The sequence below is a fragment of the Uranotaenia lowii genome, chromosome 2, assembly GCF_029784155.1.
Source record: "Uranotaenia lowii strain MFRU-FL chromosome 2, ASM2978415v1, whole genome shotgun sequence".
In the NCBI taxonomy this organism is placed as follows: domain Eukaryota; kingdom Metazoa; phylum Arthropoda; class Insecta; order Diptera; family Culicidae; genus Uranotaenia; species Uranotaenia lowii.
The window spans coordinates 253,511,162-253,527,807 of NC_073692.1; the positions used below are offsets into that span (position 1 = coordinate 253,511,162).

Here is a 16,646-nt window from a genome sequence, read left to right on the forward strand (position 1 = left end):
TAAAGTTATTTCCATGCACATTTTTTTTTCTCACGGATTCATAATTTATGCAGAAGAGGGTTAACAAATTTCTGTAATAAACACCTTTTAAAGTTAATGCTATGCTTAACTCAGCTCGAATTATCAATGCGTTTTGTCTGATTGCTTAGCAGCAGAAGTTTTTCGTTTGCGAAAACGCTCTAGAAAGCCAGTTTATTAAATAAATTATTTCAAACGATTGAATTATTTGTAAAAATAATTTCTTTCTTTGAGAAGCTAAAAAAATATTGTCTATTTGGGACAGAAAAAAATATGAACCATCCAAAAAAATTCCGCCATGCACCACTACCTGTTGATATGTCCAGGGACAGGAAACGAGGAAATCCGAACCGAACTTATGCCGAATCGTGTACCAGAATCCAACTACAGCTCTGAAGTGCGTGACATGCGTACATACGATTGCATATCTACCAGGCGTATATGCTACCGTGGTGTGTATAACAACTAGAAAGGATTCTAAACTGACGATCAACATTTTCGGGGCCATTTAAACTAAATTTATTATTCTAAAAAGAATCCCGAAAAAAATATACATTTTTGTGAATATTTCAAACATTTCATGACGAAAAGTTTGATGGACAAACACATATGGTTTCCAAATTGTTTTGACTAGCAATGTCTGGTATGAACAAAGGCGTAAGTGGAAATGTGGCAGCATCCCTTATCAGTTCATTACCAGCCGTTCGAGCAGTAATAGCGTTTTCCGTTTTAAGTGTCACTCTGCATACTCTTCCCAAATTTAATCTCAGTAAAAATCTGTCTTTTCTGAACATAAAAAGTGTGCTCTCATCTCAATAAAGGTGCTTTGAAATGAATATGTTAAGAATTTCGTGTTAAACAAAGGCATAATTTTCATACAATTATTGATTTCTATCAATGTGTCGTTTTATACGCTATAGTTCAAACTGTTTTGTTTAAAAAGGTGGTTCTATGATTGTGAAATGTATGCACTGAACAATAAATTTGCAAAAGAAAAAGTGCCATAATTCCTACATAATTTTCAAGGACAATGCTCTCATCGTCTCAGCATTACTACGATACAAAATTTTCCACGCGCTCCTCTGTCCACCTCATTTAGCATTTGCCTTCTATGCTTTTCCGGAAAATGTCATTAGAGCGAACGGAAACGTGCCATGGCTTGGCTCAGGGTGGGTAGGGGGCAGAAGGGTCAGTCAGTACACACCCACTATTGATGATCACGTCGCGCGCCTGTTCACTTTCACTACCATCGGTTGTCGGTCGCAAACAATACTACAATGTTGTTGTGGGTGAAATGGGCGCTCCCGTTCATCATCCTTTGGGGGCTGGTAACATCTCCATCGTTGTAATCGGCAGCTGAAGGATGTAGGAAGAAAACCGAAAGACGCCGAAGAATGTTTGGAAGACGTGCTCGGTCTTTTCATCTCGTAGCGTTCAGAAATTCTTTTTTTTTTCAAGATTTGCACAGTGATACAAATTGAATTAAGTTTCGTTTTTTTTTAAATAAAATTTGAAATTAGAAATGGATTTGAATGCTTGAGCCATAAGACATCCATAAAAAGTATAGTTCAATCCTGTTAACTCATATTTTTCGTCGCTGAAATCACAGAAGTTCAGTTTAATAATTACAAGCAGTTGTGCTTCGAAAAACTTTGTTGTTAAGATTTTTTTTACATTTTTTTCAATATTGCATAACCACAGGGGCTACAAAACTTACACTCAGGCAAATTCTTATTACAATTTTCATAAGATGCATCTTATGAACCGCTATTTAGAGTGTAAAATTGTTTTTCATAAGAGTCTTATGAAATTCTTTCAATTCTCATACGAAGTTCTTATGAACAATAGAAGAAACGGCATTGTGAAAAAATGATGAACACATTCATTCCATCAGTCATGCATTTCGTAGTCGTCAGAATCACTCGACCATTTGTAAAGTTACTGCTTTTACTGAATACTTTTATGTGATTTTATTCTTCTAAATGGTAAGTTTGAGTTGAAATTTATTTTTAGTTGAAAATATTTGTAAGCTCAATGGGAAAATTTTATGTTTTATTTACTTTTCAGCTTGGTTACCGGCAAAAAGCGCGAAGTCGAAGGTCCGAGGCGCAATACAACTTTTTTATGGAACCGGGTGTTGAAAGGCAGCTGATTGTCACCATAATACCATAATGTTTTTTCATACGAATGAAGCAGAAAATAAAATAAAACGAAAAATAATCTTGAATTATTTTAATTTTATGCGACATTTCTTTTCCCATAAGAGTATCTTATTTTTTTTTTTTTTTGTAGCGGCCCACCACACTCCCCCACACCAAAAGGCTCAATTGAGCCCCCTGGTAATGGACGCTACTGTTCTCAGCATGCCTGGCAGCAAAATGATAATAAGAGTAAACGCGAGCAAATTTTAATCATGCTGAGAACACAAATATTTATAATGTCGTGCGAGGAAATGTATTATTTAACTAAATTGACTACAATATGAAATCTCAATGGAAAATAATTTCCTTTGAAGAGATTCATTATTCGATATTTACTAATATACTATTTATTTATTGCTAATTTTATTATGTTATGTTCAATAATTTTATAAGATAAAATACAAACTACAAGATTTTTAAGAAAAATAATATTAGATATTAACGCTACAAAAGTACAAAAGGTAAACAAAACAAAGACTGGTTGATGATCGACTGTTTTAATGGTTCAATTTTTCTTTCAAAAGCTGTATCACTTTGGTTTTGAACATGGAACGATTGGTTATGTTTTTAATATCCGTTGGTAAGGTGTTGTATTTAGTAGGTCCAATAAATGAAATTCTTTTTTGCCCTAATGATGTTGTGGATCGGCTTCGTTGCAAGAAATCTGACTGGCGGGTGTTATGAGTTCGCAACCCCGTAGTAAAATGGAGGTTTTGAATATTTTCAATTGAGTGTAGATTATCATAGACATATACAACAGTTTGCAAATCACAGAGTTCAGATATTGGAAGAACGTTATGCGTTCTTAAAGAGTAAAGCTGAAGGGTAGGGAATAACAAAGGGAGCTTTAAGATGTTTTTCAAGCATCTATTCTGGAGCGTTTGAAGTTTCTGTAAGTGGGACAAGGAGGCTCTTCCCCATATCATAATAAGGTAGTTCAATTGAGAGTGGATAAACGCAAAATAAAATTTAAAGAGAACATGTTGTGGAACAAAATTTCTCAGTTTCCAAAGAACACCGCAAAGAGGAGTAATTTTTTTTTCCAAGTGTTCAATGTGACGATTCCATGAGAGAGTTTCATCTAAGTAAATTCCCAAGTATCTAAAATAACTAACTCTCTCAATAGTATTTCCATTCATAGCTGGGTCATTAGTACGAAGTAGCTTTTTATGCGAAGAACGAAACAACATGTATTTTGTTTTAGTATAATTTAGTGAAAGTAGGTTTGAATTGAAATATTTTGAAAGCAGTTTTAGGTCGTCTTCAATGTGCTGAATTATAATATCAGGTGAAGTTTCAGAATAAAAAATTGCTGTATCATCGGCAAATAAACGTGCTGTGCCTTTAAGTTGAAGGTTACATAAATCATTGACATATAAAAGGAAAAGTAATGGCCCGATATTACTCCCTTGTGGTACACCGATATCAATATTTCTTAATTCGCTTCTTGTGTTTTCAATAGCCACAAACTGCTTGCGACCTTCTAAGTAGCTACGAAGGATATTATTTGCTGTTCCTCTTATCCCGTATTTATACAGTTTGGACAATAATATGTCATGATTTAGAGTATCGAAGGCTTTTTTGAGATCCAAAAATAGTGCCCCAACAATATTTTTTGACTCTATTTTACATATGATGGAGTCAACTAATTCTGAGATGGCAATTTGAGTGCTCGAACCTGATCTAAATCCATATTGCAGTTTATAAAGTATATTGTTCTGATTTAGAAAGTCTACAATTCTATTAACAAGAAGCTTCTCGAACACTTTACTAAAAACGCTTAAAGTCGAGATAGAGCGATAGTTATTGACGTCAAGCAAATCGCCAGCCTTAAAAACAGGGATGACTTTCGCAATTTTTAGACAGTTCGGGAAAACTCCTGACTCCAAAATTTTATTAAAGTATTGTGTAAGTATGTGCGAGAATGTTTCGTGGTTATTTTTCAAGACATTAACAGGGAAACCATCTGGTCCATGACCCTTTTTATTTTTAAGTGAAAAAATTACAAGTCGAACCTCGTTTACACTAGCGGGCCGTAAGAATATTGTATTTTCTACCTGTTCGATTTGAGTCAAATGATCATTTTCAGTATTTACTGGAATCTTTTCAGCCAGGTTCTTTCCAATTGTGGAAAAGTGTTTGTTAAATTTCTCACAAATCTGTGTACTATTGGTTATAACACCTCTTTCATCTGAAAGGTTAATTGAGGAAGTCGTTTTAGATTTACCTAAGAGCGTATTAATGTTTCTCCAGAGCTTTGAATGTGGTGAATTATTTAATAAGCGCTCGTAATAGAGCCTTTTACATTCTTGTTTTTTTGAACTCAATTTTTTATTTATGTGAATTAGCATCTCTTTTAAATTGATATCATTTGGATGCTTTTTCGATCGTTTTAAATAATTCTCTTTTATTTTGATGAGTGTCCAGAGGTCAAATGTCATCCACGGACAGCAATTTCCTTTAAGTTTTACCCTTTTATTAAGTGTTCGAGAAGAAATTTTCACAAAGCGATTGTAAGTTGATGTGATTTCTTGTAGGCCTTCATCAACATTTTCTGGTAGTTGAATACTGTTTAAATAATTCACAAATAAGCTGTTTAGTTTAGCGTTATCAACTATCTCTTTCCTAAGAATTGTTACATTTTTATCACATAATAAATTGAATGATGTGAGTATTTGTAAATGGTCACTAACATCAGAAAAGATTGTATCATTTTTCAATCGATCTAAGTCAATTTGCTTCGATATAACGTGATCTAGAATATTCTGAGTTGTTGGCCTAGTAGGAAAGGTGTTTGTACAAGCGTATCCAAAAGATTCTAAGATAGATCTATATTTTGCTACGGTATTCAGGTTAATCAAATTCACAGGAACGTTTAGGTCACCGACAATGAAGCAGGAGTGATTATCAGCAACAGACGTTAGAAGAGATTCAATTTGATCACAAAACATGTTAAACGGGAATGAAGGGGGTCTATATACGCCATGAACACAAATTACTTGACCACTTGTACAAATTTCGACACTAATTCGGTGAAAGCCATCAAAAGTTATATTTTCAGTAGTTTTAAATTTCAAATTTGTCTTTATATACATAGCTAGGCCTCCATATGGTTGGTCGCGGCAAGAGAAAATCGATGTATATCCCGGAATGTTGTAAATACAACAGTTATCTTTACCAAGCCAGGTTTCACAAACAACAATAACATCGATACAAACATTAAAATGATCAATGGTCTGTAATATGCAATCAAATTTATCTAAATTATTCATACTACGTACGTTCCATTGCAAAATTCTAAAGGATCTTGAATCATTATTAAAAGTACTTAAATTAAAATCTTCTACATTTTCATGGTATCTATTCATTAAACTATCCATTGAATAAAATATATTTCAGTTTTAAACATTTGTAGATCTAAGATCTTATTTTGATCGTGGATCAGCATTGTTCCTTTTTCGTTTGGGTGAAGGACTTTCATTTGGAATCGTGGATGTGTTATTTCTTTGCTGAGTGACATGCATGCTCATGAAGCGATTCATTTCAAATTTAGTTTTGATTATATCAGGTTTTGAATTATCTGTTTGTTTGACCAAAATGGCACCATTTCTTCCGGGCCAAATGTATTTGGCTCCAATTAAGTCTTGATATTCGCGCAATTCAGTTAAAATTTCCATGGATAAGGGCGTCAATTCATCCCTTATTGTGACGTTTAGTGGTTTACCATCAACTACTAATGAAGGATCTATTGAAGAAGAGGCAAGTTTCCCAAAAATTCTTTTTTTACTGAAAATTTCTTCTTTTATTACTGTATCTTTTAATAGAACTTTAATTGGTGGAGACTTTTCATTGGGTTTATTGGATGATATTAATCTAACAGCGTTTAAAATGGATTCAGTTTTAAGGTCGTAGCCAAAAGTGCCACATGTTTTGCGTACAAGTTCTTGTGTATTTTCTCTATTATTGTATGGCAATCCGAAGATCAAGAGGTTTTTTGAAACAGCCTCCCGGTTAAATCGGTCGAGGTTTATTTCCAATTTATGGACCTGATTGGTAAGATTTGAATGCTTAGATTTGAGATCAGTTACTTCTTTTTCAAGAGCATCGTTTCGGAATTTTATGTCTTTGAAATCAGTCTGAATTTCATCGAATTTCGTGGATAAAAATTCCTGCGAAGCCTCTATCGCAGTAGTAACTGATCTCATATCCGTTTTGATTGAGGTCAATTCATGTGAAACCACATTATGTACGGTCGTTTCAATTTTAGTATGGATATTTTCGATAATTGTTTCATGATCTTTCCGTAAACTTATTATTTTGGCGTAAATACATGCACAGTTGGCATCGCAAAAGTATTGCTGCGCTTTCATTTTGCGAGCTGCACTTCCAATCAGATTTTTGCAGCGAAGATGAACGCTCTTGAAACAATATGCACAAGTAAGTATTTTATCAAGATTATTTTCAACATTATTACATTCAATACAAATAACTTCATCATCACATTCCATGTTCGCCATCGCCATAATACAACAATTAAAAGCTAAAAAGGAACTAACTCTTTTGATGAAACGCACAACTAAAGCTAGAAATTATTAAAGTTAAGAAATAAAAGACTTATAAGTTTATTTTAACAAACGCACAAACTAAGATTATTTAAGAAAACAATACAAATAAATATTTCAAAGAAAAAGTGTTATGAAAAGAGGAAAAAAAAATTAAATTAAAAAAAAAAATCATAAGCTATCTTAAATTATTTGTATGTACGGAGATGAGAAATATTTAATTAAAAAGCGTTTTTCAAAAGGGTTCAATGTCAAAATCGCAAAACAAATAAAATTTTAAGGACAAAGACAAACCTAAATTATGTGTGTGTACGGAGATGAAGATAATTCAATTTAAAAGCGTTGAAATAAAAGAAAATTGATTACATATTAAACGCACAATAAAAAAAAAATCTAATAAAATCGAAAGTAAAAATCATTGCTTTCCAAAAAGAACAATTTTCAAGTTTATGTTGCACTGTGTACGACTATCAAGAATACAAGTGACGAGTCACCATGAAAACCAGCAAACGCTAGTTCCAACAATGTGTGCTACTAACGGAAGCAACAATACTTTCGTACCTACTCATGTGCGCTGGCTGCGTTTGCCTAATCTTCACCGCTAGCGATCGAGATTCACTAACAAGCTAGCAAGTGCAAGAAACACAACCCTTTGAAGTGCGCTAATAACAGAGACACACACTTTCGCACTACTTGCAAGTGCCCCGAGGTTGGCCAAATACTACACCGCTCAGCGACGAGATTTACTAACAGCTGAGCAAATGATAGAACCACAAGAAGTTGAACAGCGGCAGTTTTTTTTCACTCAGATAGACCGACAAACGGTGGACGCATGCAGATATGGTTGAGATATATGCTTGGTCAACGATTTGCTGCTGTGCAATATACTCTTGAGAATGTTAGTTGTGAAAAGTAATAAGAAAGAAAAGTTCACTTTACTCACCAACCTAGAGAAGTGACTTTCAATACACAGCTCACCACACGAACGCTTGGGGTATGTTTTTTTTTATGTATTTTAGCACAGAGGAAAATTCAATTTTAACACATTTAGGACAATCCAAAGTAGAAAATCATAGTACGGTTTTGCACACTGAACACTAAATAACGCCACTTAAACTCATCACGGATTAAAAAATACGTATTACTACTATAAATTTCAATAAAACTGCGGGACAATAAAACGAGACGGTCGATCAAAAACCAGCGCTGTAACCCGTGAAAAGCAACAAACCCTCATTGAAACCGGTGTTCATCCTTTGAGTTCATTCCATCATAAGACAATCTTATGAATTTCATTGTTTCTTATGGCGCCACTTCATAAGAGAATCTTATGGCCTACATAATAGGATTTTTCTGAGTGTACCTTTCAGTACTCTTTCGGTTGCAGTTTTTTCACAACTCAACCGTTTTTTTTCCTAAATTTTAAAACATATTGAGACTGCCTCATACTTTCATGTCATTATTGTCAAAATTTTTACACAAATAACTGACATTGTTTGAGTCATACAAGAAGTAAGAAATCAAACACATCAGGAACACACAAACAAACAGAAACCATAAATATTCATCAATTTTTTTTTTCGTTTTCCCCCAACATCGTTTTCAGATGGAGTTTATATTTAATTTCTAATACCTAACATAAGATGTTTTACCTATTTATATGTTTCGGGGTAACTTTGTGTAACCTGTATTTCAACATCTTCAAAATTATTGTTTTGATGCCAATAAGCACAGTAGGCTTAAAACATTTTTTGTATGGATTCAATTGAATTTTAAAACGTTTCCTTTCAAAAACAAAATTACTCAAAAGATGGACAATGTTGCTGCATACATTTAGGGGAAAAAATTCAAACATATCTTAATATTTTTGCCTCAAAAACAAATGAAATTTTTACTTCATGCTATTCGGTATGTCCACCCATGTTATTTTTTTCTTCGAACTTAATCATTTGATAGGGTTTTATCATTTTTTTTTCTATAGATTCTATAGATCTATCATTTTTTCTCAGAGAAAATGTCCGTTTTTTAAATCCAAAAATCAACACATAATGACTGTATAAATGACACTAAAACTATACCTATACAAAGGAGTTAAACTTTTACATAATACAACCCATTTGCTTCTAAATGCTGTCATTTTATCAGGAGATATGATTGTTTGTGAGTCTTAGAAAAAACAGATATTTTAAAACTTCAAAATTTCGTTTTAAGAAATATAAAAATTTTCCAACTACAAACCAAATTAAGCCTATTTAAAATTCAATATATTAATTTCATGTTGATCAGAGTTACCCCGATGATCAAAATTCCCCCAATTTACTGTATATTTCTAGTTTTCTTATGATGGTTTTTAACTTGTCTTAGCTGTAATTGCTTTGATTTTAGGCTGATTTTCGTAAAACCCGTCTAAAGGTGGGTTTTATTAAGAGGGATAAATACCTAAATGATTTTATAATGATCATTTAATTGATGAATTGAAACAAAAATAGAAAACTGCACATGAATTTTACATTCAAAATTATTTTTAAGAAATAGTTTTGCATTTATTCTTAATTTTCAGAAGAAAGTTAAAATTTATGAACAGCAAAAGTGGAAAATCTTAAAAGAAGAATAAAAAACAGTAAGGTTTTTTTTTACACTGATATACGTACCGCGTAAAAAAAAACCGTGTAAAAAAAAACCGTGCTAATTCCCGAAAACCGTGTAAAAAAAAACCGTGTTAATTCCCGAAAACCGTGTAAAAAAAGACCATTCGAATTCTGCAGCTCTGAAGTACTGACACATAAGACCTGAGACCTGAGAATTGAGACTTGAGACCTGGACTTGAGAATGTAGACTAGAGACATGATACCTGAGACTTTAGACATGACACCTGAGACCTAAGTCCAGGGACCTGAGATCTGAGACATGAGACCTGAGACCTGAAGAATGAGACCAAAGACATGGGACATTAGACCTAAGACCTGCGACTAGAAACCTTAGACATAAAACACGAGACCTGAGACCTGAGACATGAGACATGGGACCTGAGACATGACACCTGAGACCTGAGACCTGAGACATGAGACATGAGGCATGAGATATGAGACCTGAGACATGAAATATGAGACATAAGACATGAGACCTGAGGTATGAGACAAGAGCCATGAAAGATTAGACCTGAGACATGAGACTTTAGACCTGAGACAAGCTACTAGTGTTATTACCGCGTTGGACGAACTCACTCACGAACTGACAGGAAAGGTCCCTGTTGTAATAGGAGGAGACTTCAACGCCTGGGCGGTAAACTGGGGTAGTAGGTGCAACAACCCTAGGGGCCACAGTCTACTAGAGTCCTTCGCAAGACTGGAAGTTGAGCTGTGCAACACTGGATCCATCAGCACCTATCGCAAGCATGGATTACCAGACAGAACATCAGTGATCGATATCACCTTTGCGAGTCCATCATTAAAAACTGATATGAATTGGAGAGTGTGTGACGATTATACCCACAGTGATCACCAGGCGATACGCTATAGCGTAGGAAACCGAAATCCGGTGGCAGTAAGGCAGCTGCCAGTGCACGAGCGGAGATGGAAGACTAAAGTGTTCGACAAGGAAGTGTGCACCGAAGCTGTATACATGCAGGACTCATCCCAGGTCCATAATGCTGAGCAGCTGACGAAAATGATGGTAGCGGTGTGCGACATGACCATGCCCAGAAGAAATACACCGAAGTGGTGGCGACGACCGGCTTACTGGTGGACTTCAGAAATAGCTGAGCTTCGTACTAGCTGTCTAAAAGCGAGACGACGAGCTCAACGGGCGAGAAATGAAGCCGACAGAGAAACGAAAGGTGCCGTTTACCGAGCAGCCAGGGTGTCACTTAAGCGAGCTATTAAAACAAGCAAAGAAAACTGCTACAGAGCGTTATGCCAGAGCGTAGATGATAACCCATGGGGCCAAGCCTATAGAGTTGCACTGGCGAGATTCGGTGGCCCAAGATCGCCGACCGAAAAGTGTCCGGAAAAACTGAGAGAGATCGTTGCACATCTTTTCCCGCAGCATGGCCCGACGCAGTGGCCACTTACCCCGTACGACGCGGGTGCCCACGACATCGAGCCAGTAACGAACGAAGAACTCGTGGCTATCGCTAAGAAACTTGCGGTGAATAAGGCCCCTGGTCCGGACGGAATCCCAAATGCAGTGCTGAAGGTGGTGGTACAGACCATTCCGGATACCTTCAGAGTGGTGCTACAAAAGTGTCTCGACGAGGGATCTTTTCCCAATTCGTGGAAAACGGCGAAGTTGGTGCTACTACCGAAACCCGGGAAACCCCCAGGGCATCCATCATCATATAGACCCATTTGTCTGCTGGACACCCTTGGTAAGCTACTGGAGAGGATAATATTAAACAGACTTATTATCTACACAGAAGGCGGAAGTGGACTGTCGGACAGACAGTTCGGTTTTCGGAAAGGGAGATCTACGGTGGACGCCATCCGTATGGTGACAGAGTACGCGGAGCGCGCATATAAAAAGAAGCGAACAGGTGTTCGTCACTGCGCCATTGTGACGATCGACGTTAAGAATGCCTTCAACAATGCCAGCTGGGAAGCGATTGCCAAAGCGCTTCACAGGATGCTTGTTCCCAATACTCTCTGCAGGATAATAGGAAGCTTCTTCGAAAATCGAATCCTGACGTACGAAACCGAAACTGGGATACGATCTACTGCCCTAACAGCGGGTGTTCCACAGGGTTCCATACTCGGTCCTGTGCTTTGGAATGCCATGTATAATGAGGTGTTAACGCTGAAACTACCAGCAGGCGTGCAGATAGTCGGATTTGCTGACGATATCGTGCTCATGATTACCGGCGAAACAATCGAGGAGGTAGAAGACCTTGCAACGGTGTCCGTAGAAAGGGTTGGCATCTGGATGGAGGGAGTTAAGCTTCAGATAGCTCACCATAAAACTGAAGTTCTGCTCGTGACCAATAAAAGAGTTGTGCCGCACATGGAGATTACTGTTGGAGGGCACACGACATCTTCGAAACAGCAGCTGAAATACCTTGGAGTAATGGTCGACCATCGCTTAAGTTTTGGTGCGCATGTCAAATACTGTTGCGAAAGTGCATCGAAAGTCATAGATTCATTGGCCTGGATTATGCCGAACTGCCATGGTCCAAAGAGTAGCAAGAGACGTCTCCTTGCGAGCGTAGCACTGTCGAAACTACGATACGGAGGAGCGGCCTGGAGCTCCGCGATAGAGGTAGAGCGCAACAGATCCAAATTACGGAGCACACATCGGTTGATAGCCATGCGAGTTTCCTGTGCGTACAGGACCATATCAGCAGATGCAGCTTTTGTCATCGCGGGCATGGTTCCCATCGACATAACTCTGACGGAGGATATGGAATGTTACAAAGCAAGAGCTGTTAGAGGAGTGCGTAATATTCAACGAGCAGCGTCAATGCTCAAGTGGCAGGAGCAATGGGACGCATCGAACAACGCAAGATGGACGCATAGGCTAATCCCGCGACTTTCAGACTGGGTAAATCGGAAGTATGGAGAGGTCAATTTCTACCTGACGCAGTTCCTTTCGGGTCATGGGTGCTTTAAGCAATACCTTCATCGGTTTAAGCTTATCAGCTCGCCTTATTGCCCGGAATGCGTAGAGACGGAGGAATCGGCAGAACATGCTATCTTTGTCTGCCCCAGGTTCAATTCAAGGCGTCAACAACTTCAAAATTTGAACGCTGAAAACATAGTGAGTGAAATGTGTCGCGACGAACAGTCATGGCGTGCTATAGTCGACGAAATCTCGCAAATCATGCGCGATCTGATAAGGATCAGGAAAGATGATGAACGGAGAGAGCGAGATAGTCAACCAAATTTGACAAGCTAATGAAAGGTCTTGGGCCTCGTATGACACTTCAATTCAAAAGCAACTCGATCTTAGGGCGCGGTATAACCCTAATCTGGACTCATACGTGTGGTGGGACTTAAAAGGTCTCACGTACTCAGCTACGATCTTTCCTGCAGCAAAAGGAAGCGGAGATACCATTCGGGGTGGTCGTGTCGGGATTCTAGCTTGGTAGTTTCTCAATCGGCCATGCCTTGGTGGTTAGAAATCCTGCGGAAGTGGTTGCTGTGACGGGCGCGAGTTACTTTGAAAGCGCTACCTAACCGGCACACGTTTCGAGGTCCCCGGGATAGTGGATGCTGTGACGGGCGTGAGTTATTATGAAAGCGTTACCTAACCGGCACACGTTTCGGGGTCTTCCGTACCAGTCTGAAGTTGACGATAGAGGAAAAGGAGAAGGAGGAAGAAAGATAAAGCAGAACGATGATCAAGGAGAAATTGAGAAAAAATTGAGAAAGAGGAAAAGGGTGAGATGCATAAGTGCACGAGCACAGCCTACCCCTTGATGTAGTATCATAGGGTGAAACCAAGGGGCACATCTGGCACACGAAGCCCAAGGTGGTTTTAGTGGGACGAACCCACACACGGCAGCAAACACCCGGCTGTTATGGTTTGAAGTCAAATTTCCATCTTGTAAAAAAAAAAAAAAAAAAAGTGTTATTACCGCGAAAAATTATACTAGCTCCGATTTCAACTTGCGACCCCTCTAGTGAAAGGGTTTGACTTGTGGGTGACGAAAATTAGTGTCGCGACATCGCTAGTACAAGCTACTAGTTTTAGTACCGCGATAAATTAGTTTAGCTCCGATTTTAACTTTCGACCGGTCAAGTGAAAGGGTTTGACTTGTAGATGACGAAAAATAGTGTCGCGACTTCGCTAGTACAAACTACTAGGGTTTGTACAGGTAGAAATTAGTTTCAACCCTAGAGTTTGTACTAGCGAGCTCGCGACACTCTTTTTCATCACCTAAAAGTGAAGCCCTTTCACTTGAACGATCGAAAGTTAAAATCGGAGCTAATCTAATTTCTACCGGTACTTACCCTAGTAGCTTGTACTAGCGAAGTCGCGACACTATTTTTCGTTACCTACAAGTCAAACCATTACATTTGACCGGTCGAAAGTTGAAATCGGAGCTTAACTAATTTTTCGCGGTACTAACACTGGTAGCTTGTACTAGCGAAGTCGCGATACTATTTTTCGTCACCAACAAGTCGAACCCTTTCACGAGAGGGGTCGCAAGTTGAAATCGGAGCTAGTATAATTTCTATCGGTACTAACACTAGTAGCTTGTACTAACGAAGTCGCGACACTATTTTTCGTCACCAACAAGTCAAACCCTTTCACTAGAGGGGTCGCAAGTCTAAATCGGAGCTTAACCATTTTATCGCGGTACTAACCCTAGTAGCTTGTACTAGCGAAGTCGCGACACTATTTTTCGTCCCCAACAAGTCCAACCCTTTCACTAGAGGGGTCGAAAGTTGAAATCGGAGCTTAACTAATTTTTCGCGGTACTAGCACTAGTAGCTTGTCTCCGGTCTCAGGTTCAAAGTCTCATGTCTCAGGTCTCAGGTCTCATGTTTCATGGCTCTTGTCTCATGCCTCAGGTCTCATGTCTTATGTCTCATGCCTCATGTGTCATGTCCCATGTCTCAGGTCTAAAGTCTCATGTTTCATGGCTCTTGTCTCATGTCTCAGGTCTCAGGTCTCAGGTCTCATGTTTCATGCTGAGGTCTCAAGTCTAATATCCCCTGTCTCAGTTTCCAGGTCTCAGGTCTCATGTCTAATTTCTAATGTTTCATGTCTCAGGTCTCATGTCTCATGTCTCAGGTCTCAAGTCTCAGGTCTCAGGTCTCAGGTCTCAGGTCTCAGGTCTCAGGTCTCAAATCTCAGGTCTCAGGTCTCAGGTCTCAGATCCCAGGTTTCATATCCCAGGTTTCAGGTCTCATGTATCATGTTCTTAGTCTAAGAGATAACATTTTCCCAACTTCAAAAAGATTCTAAGTGTTTTCCTTTGAAAAGGACTTAGAATATTTTCTCTCAAAAACCGTGTTAATTCCCGAAAACCGTGTAAAAAAAGCCGTGTAAAAAAAAACCGCGTAAAAAAAAACCGTGTAAAAAAAACCTAGGTGTATATCGAGAATATTCGAATGAGAGTTTGAGTCACTTGTAAGGACTTATTCACTTTGGAATACAAATGAAAAACGTTATGTTTAGAAGATGATTTGAGTAAATAACACAAAATATTTGACAGCCATGCTGGACATCAAACTAAACCAAGTTCGGCTCGAACCGATAACGGATGAGTACCACAACGATGTTATCGAGCACCTACGCAGGACGTTCTTTGCCGACGAACCGCTCAACAAAGCGGTCAACCTCACGCGGCCAGGACAGGGACATCCGCTCCTGGAACATCACAGTCTGTCCACGTTACATGATGGCGTTAGTGTTATGGCAATAACCAACGAAGGCGAAGTAAAGTGACAAATTATTATTACTTTAAACACGTCCACTAACATGAGGCATTTTTTTCAGATTGCTGGAGTTGCCCTTAACGGTATCTTGCATGGAAATCGAGACATTGAACATTCGCTGGAAAAACTCAACAGCATTAAGGATGAAAATTTCAAGAAAATTTTCAAATTACTTTATGAGCAGAACCTGCGAATAAATCTCTTCAAACAGTTCGACGTGGATAAGATTTTCGAGATAAGAATTTTATCTGTTGACTCAAAGTGCGTTCAAGTCTTAGTTGTTTTCCTTGTTGTTCAAATGTGTAATATATGAAATTGTAATTTTATTCAACCCAGGTTCCGTGGGCAAGGACTTGCGAAACGACTCATGGAGAAAAGTGAACAAATAGCAGTTGAACAAGGTTTCCAGGTAAATGAATCTTAATTTTTTTTAAAAAATTTTCATTTTACAATTCCTAAGTAATCGAATAGTAGTTGGGAAAAACTGGTCGTTTATGTGCACAGTTGACACTGTGCGAAAATTGATGGAAGGTATTCGATGAAAAATTCGAGAACTCCTCAGAACAACAAACAAATATTTTTTGTTCTGTATTTTTCCCTTGAGATTTAATAAAAACTTTACAAAAACATATTTTATGAGGAAATCGGAAATTAAATGCGGTAAATTGGCTCCTTCCTTTTTCAGATGATGAAAACAGACGCAACTGGAGCCTTTTCACAGCGTGTGGTCAGTTCCCTGGGATTCGTCACCAAGTGTGAAATCAAATACACCGACTATCTGGACGAGCAAGGCGATCAAATCTTCGTAGTTGAACAACCTCATGAGAAGCTCAAGATTATGTGCAAAGCTATAAACTAAACGGTGCCCAGCATCTTCTATTGTTGGATCGAATATTCTCATAGTATGTGTATGTATTTCGCACGCTGGCGTAGCGGTTAAATAACGACAATATTTATGACACTGGTGAATTAACTGATACAATCATGAAATACACTAAAAATAATACACTGATTAATCTCTACACCCAAGATGTTAAATGTTAGATTGATAAACACTTTATCGAAACAACTATTATAAATCAACGCAATTTAACATGTTGTAGAAAATTGTGAAAAAATTACATCGATTAAATAACCATATTCAGTTTCGTTTGAGTATTGTTGAAAAATAAAGTTTATATATGTATAAGCTTTACACGTCTGACGCATCAAATAAAATGTAAAACATTATTGATACTATATACAGTCATGAAACTAACAACTCACTTGTCGAAAAGTTACAAGATTACCAGAAGCCGACCAATTTTAAGCGATACGTGTATCCTGATTTTGAAACTTATATTTAAAGAAACGAGATATTGATAAACATAAGTGTATAAGTGTTTGATAAAAATGATAAACAGAATTAAAAAATTAAAATGAACTTATTTGTATCTTTTGATTTTAACTTCTTAACCAATTTTACTATTAAAAAAAATCTTTCAGCA

At 37.7% G+C, this 16,646-nt stretch overlaps 2 protein-coding genes across 2 annotated transcripts in view; one reads left to right on the forward strand and one right to left on the reverse strand.

The window, feature by feature from the left end:
• LOC129744705 (60S ribosomal protein L11) overlaps positions 1-16,646 on the reverse strand; it is a 259,877-nt gene that overhangs the window by 100,489 nt on the left and 142,742 nt on the right. The window lies entirely within an intron of this gene.
• LOC129744704 (arylalkylamine N-acetyltransferase 1) lies at positions 687-16,557 on the forward strand. The gene is made up of 5 exons (XM_055737369.1): positions 687-839; positions 14,937-15,160; positions 15,221-15,420; positions 15,496-15,568; positions 15,845-16,557. Exons 2-5 carry the CDS (start codon positions 14,939-14,941, stop codon positions 16,016-16,018), a joined length of 669 nt encoding a protein of 222 aa, XP_055593344.1. The 5' UTR covers positions 687-839; positions 14,937-14,938; the 3' UTR covers positions 16,019-16,557.

Excerpts from the sequence above, each read along its gene's own strand:
- LOC129744704 (XM_055737369.1), top strand. The coding sequence starts at position 14,939 with ATGCTGGACATCAAACTAAACCAAGTTCGGCTCGAACCGATAACGGAT. Across the intron at positions 15,421-15,495 it reads ATTTTATCTGTTGACTCAAA|GTTCCGTGGGCAAGGACTTG; the intron begins GTGCGTTCAAGT and ends TATTCAACCCAG. Across the intron at positions 15,569-15,844 it reads CAGTTGAACAAGGTTTCCAG|ATGATGAAAACAGACGCAAC; the intron begins GTAAATGAATCT and ends TTCCTTTTTCAG.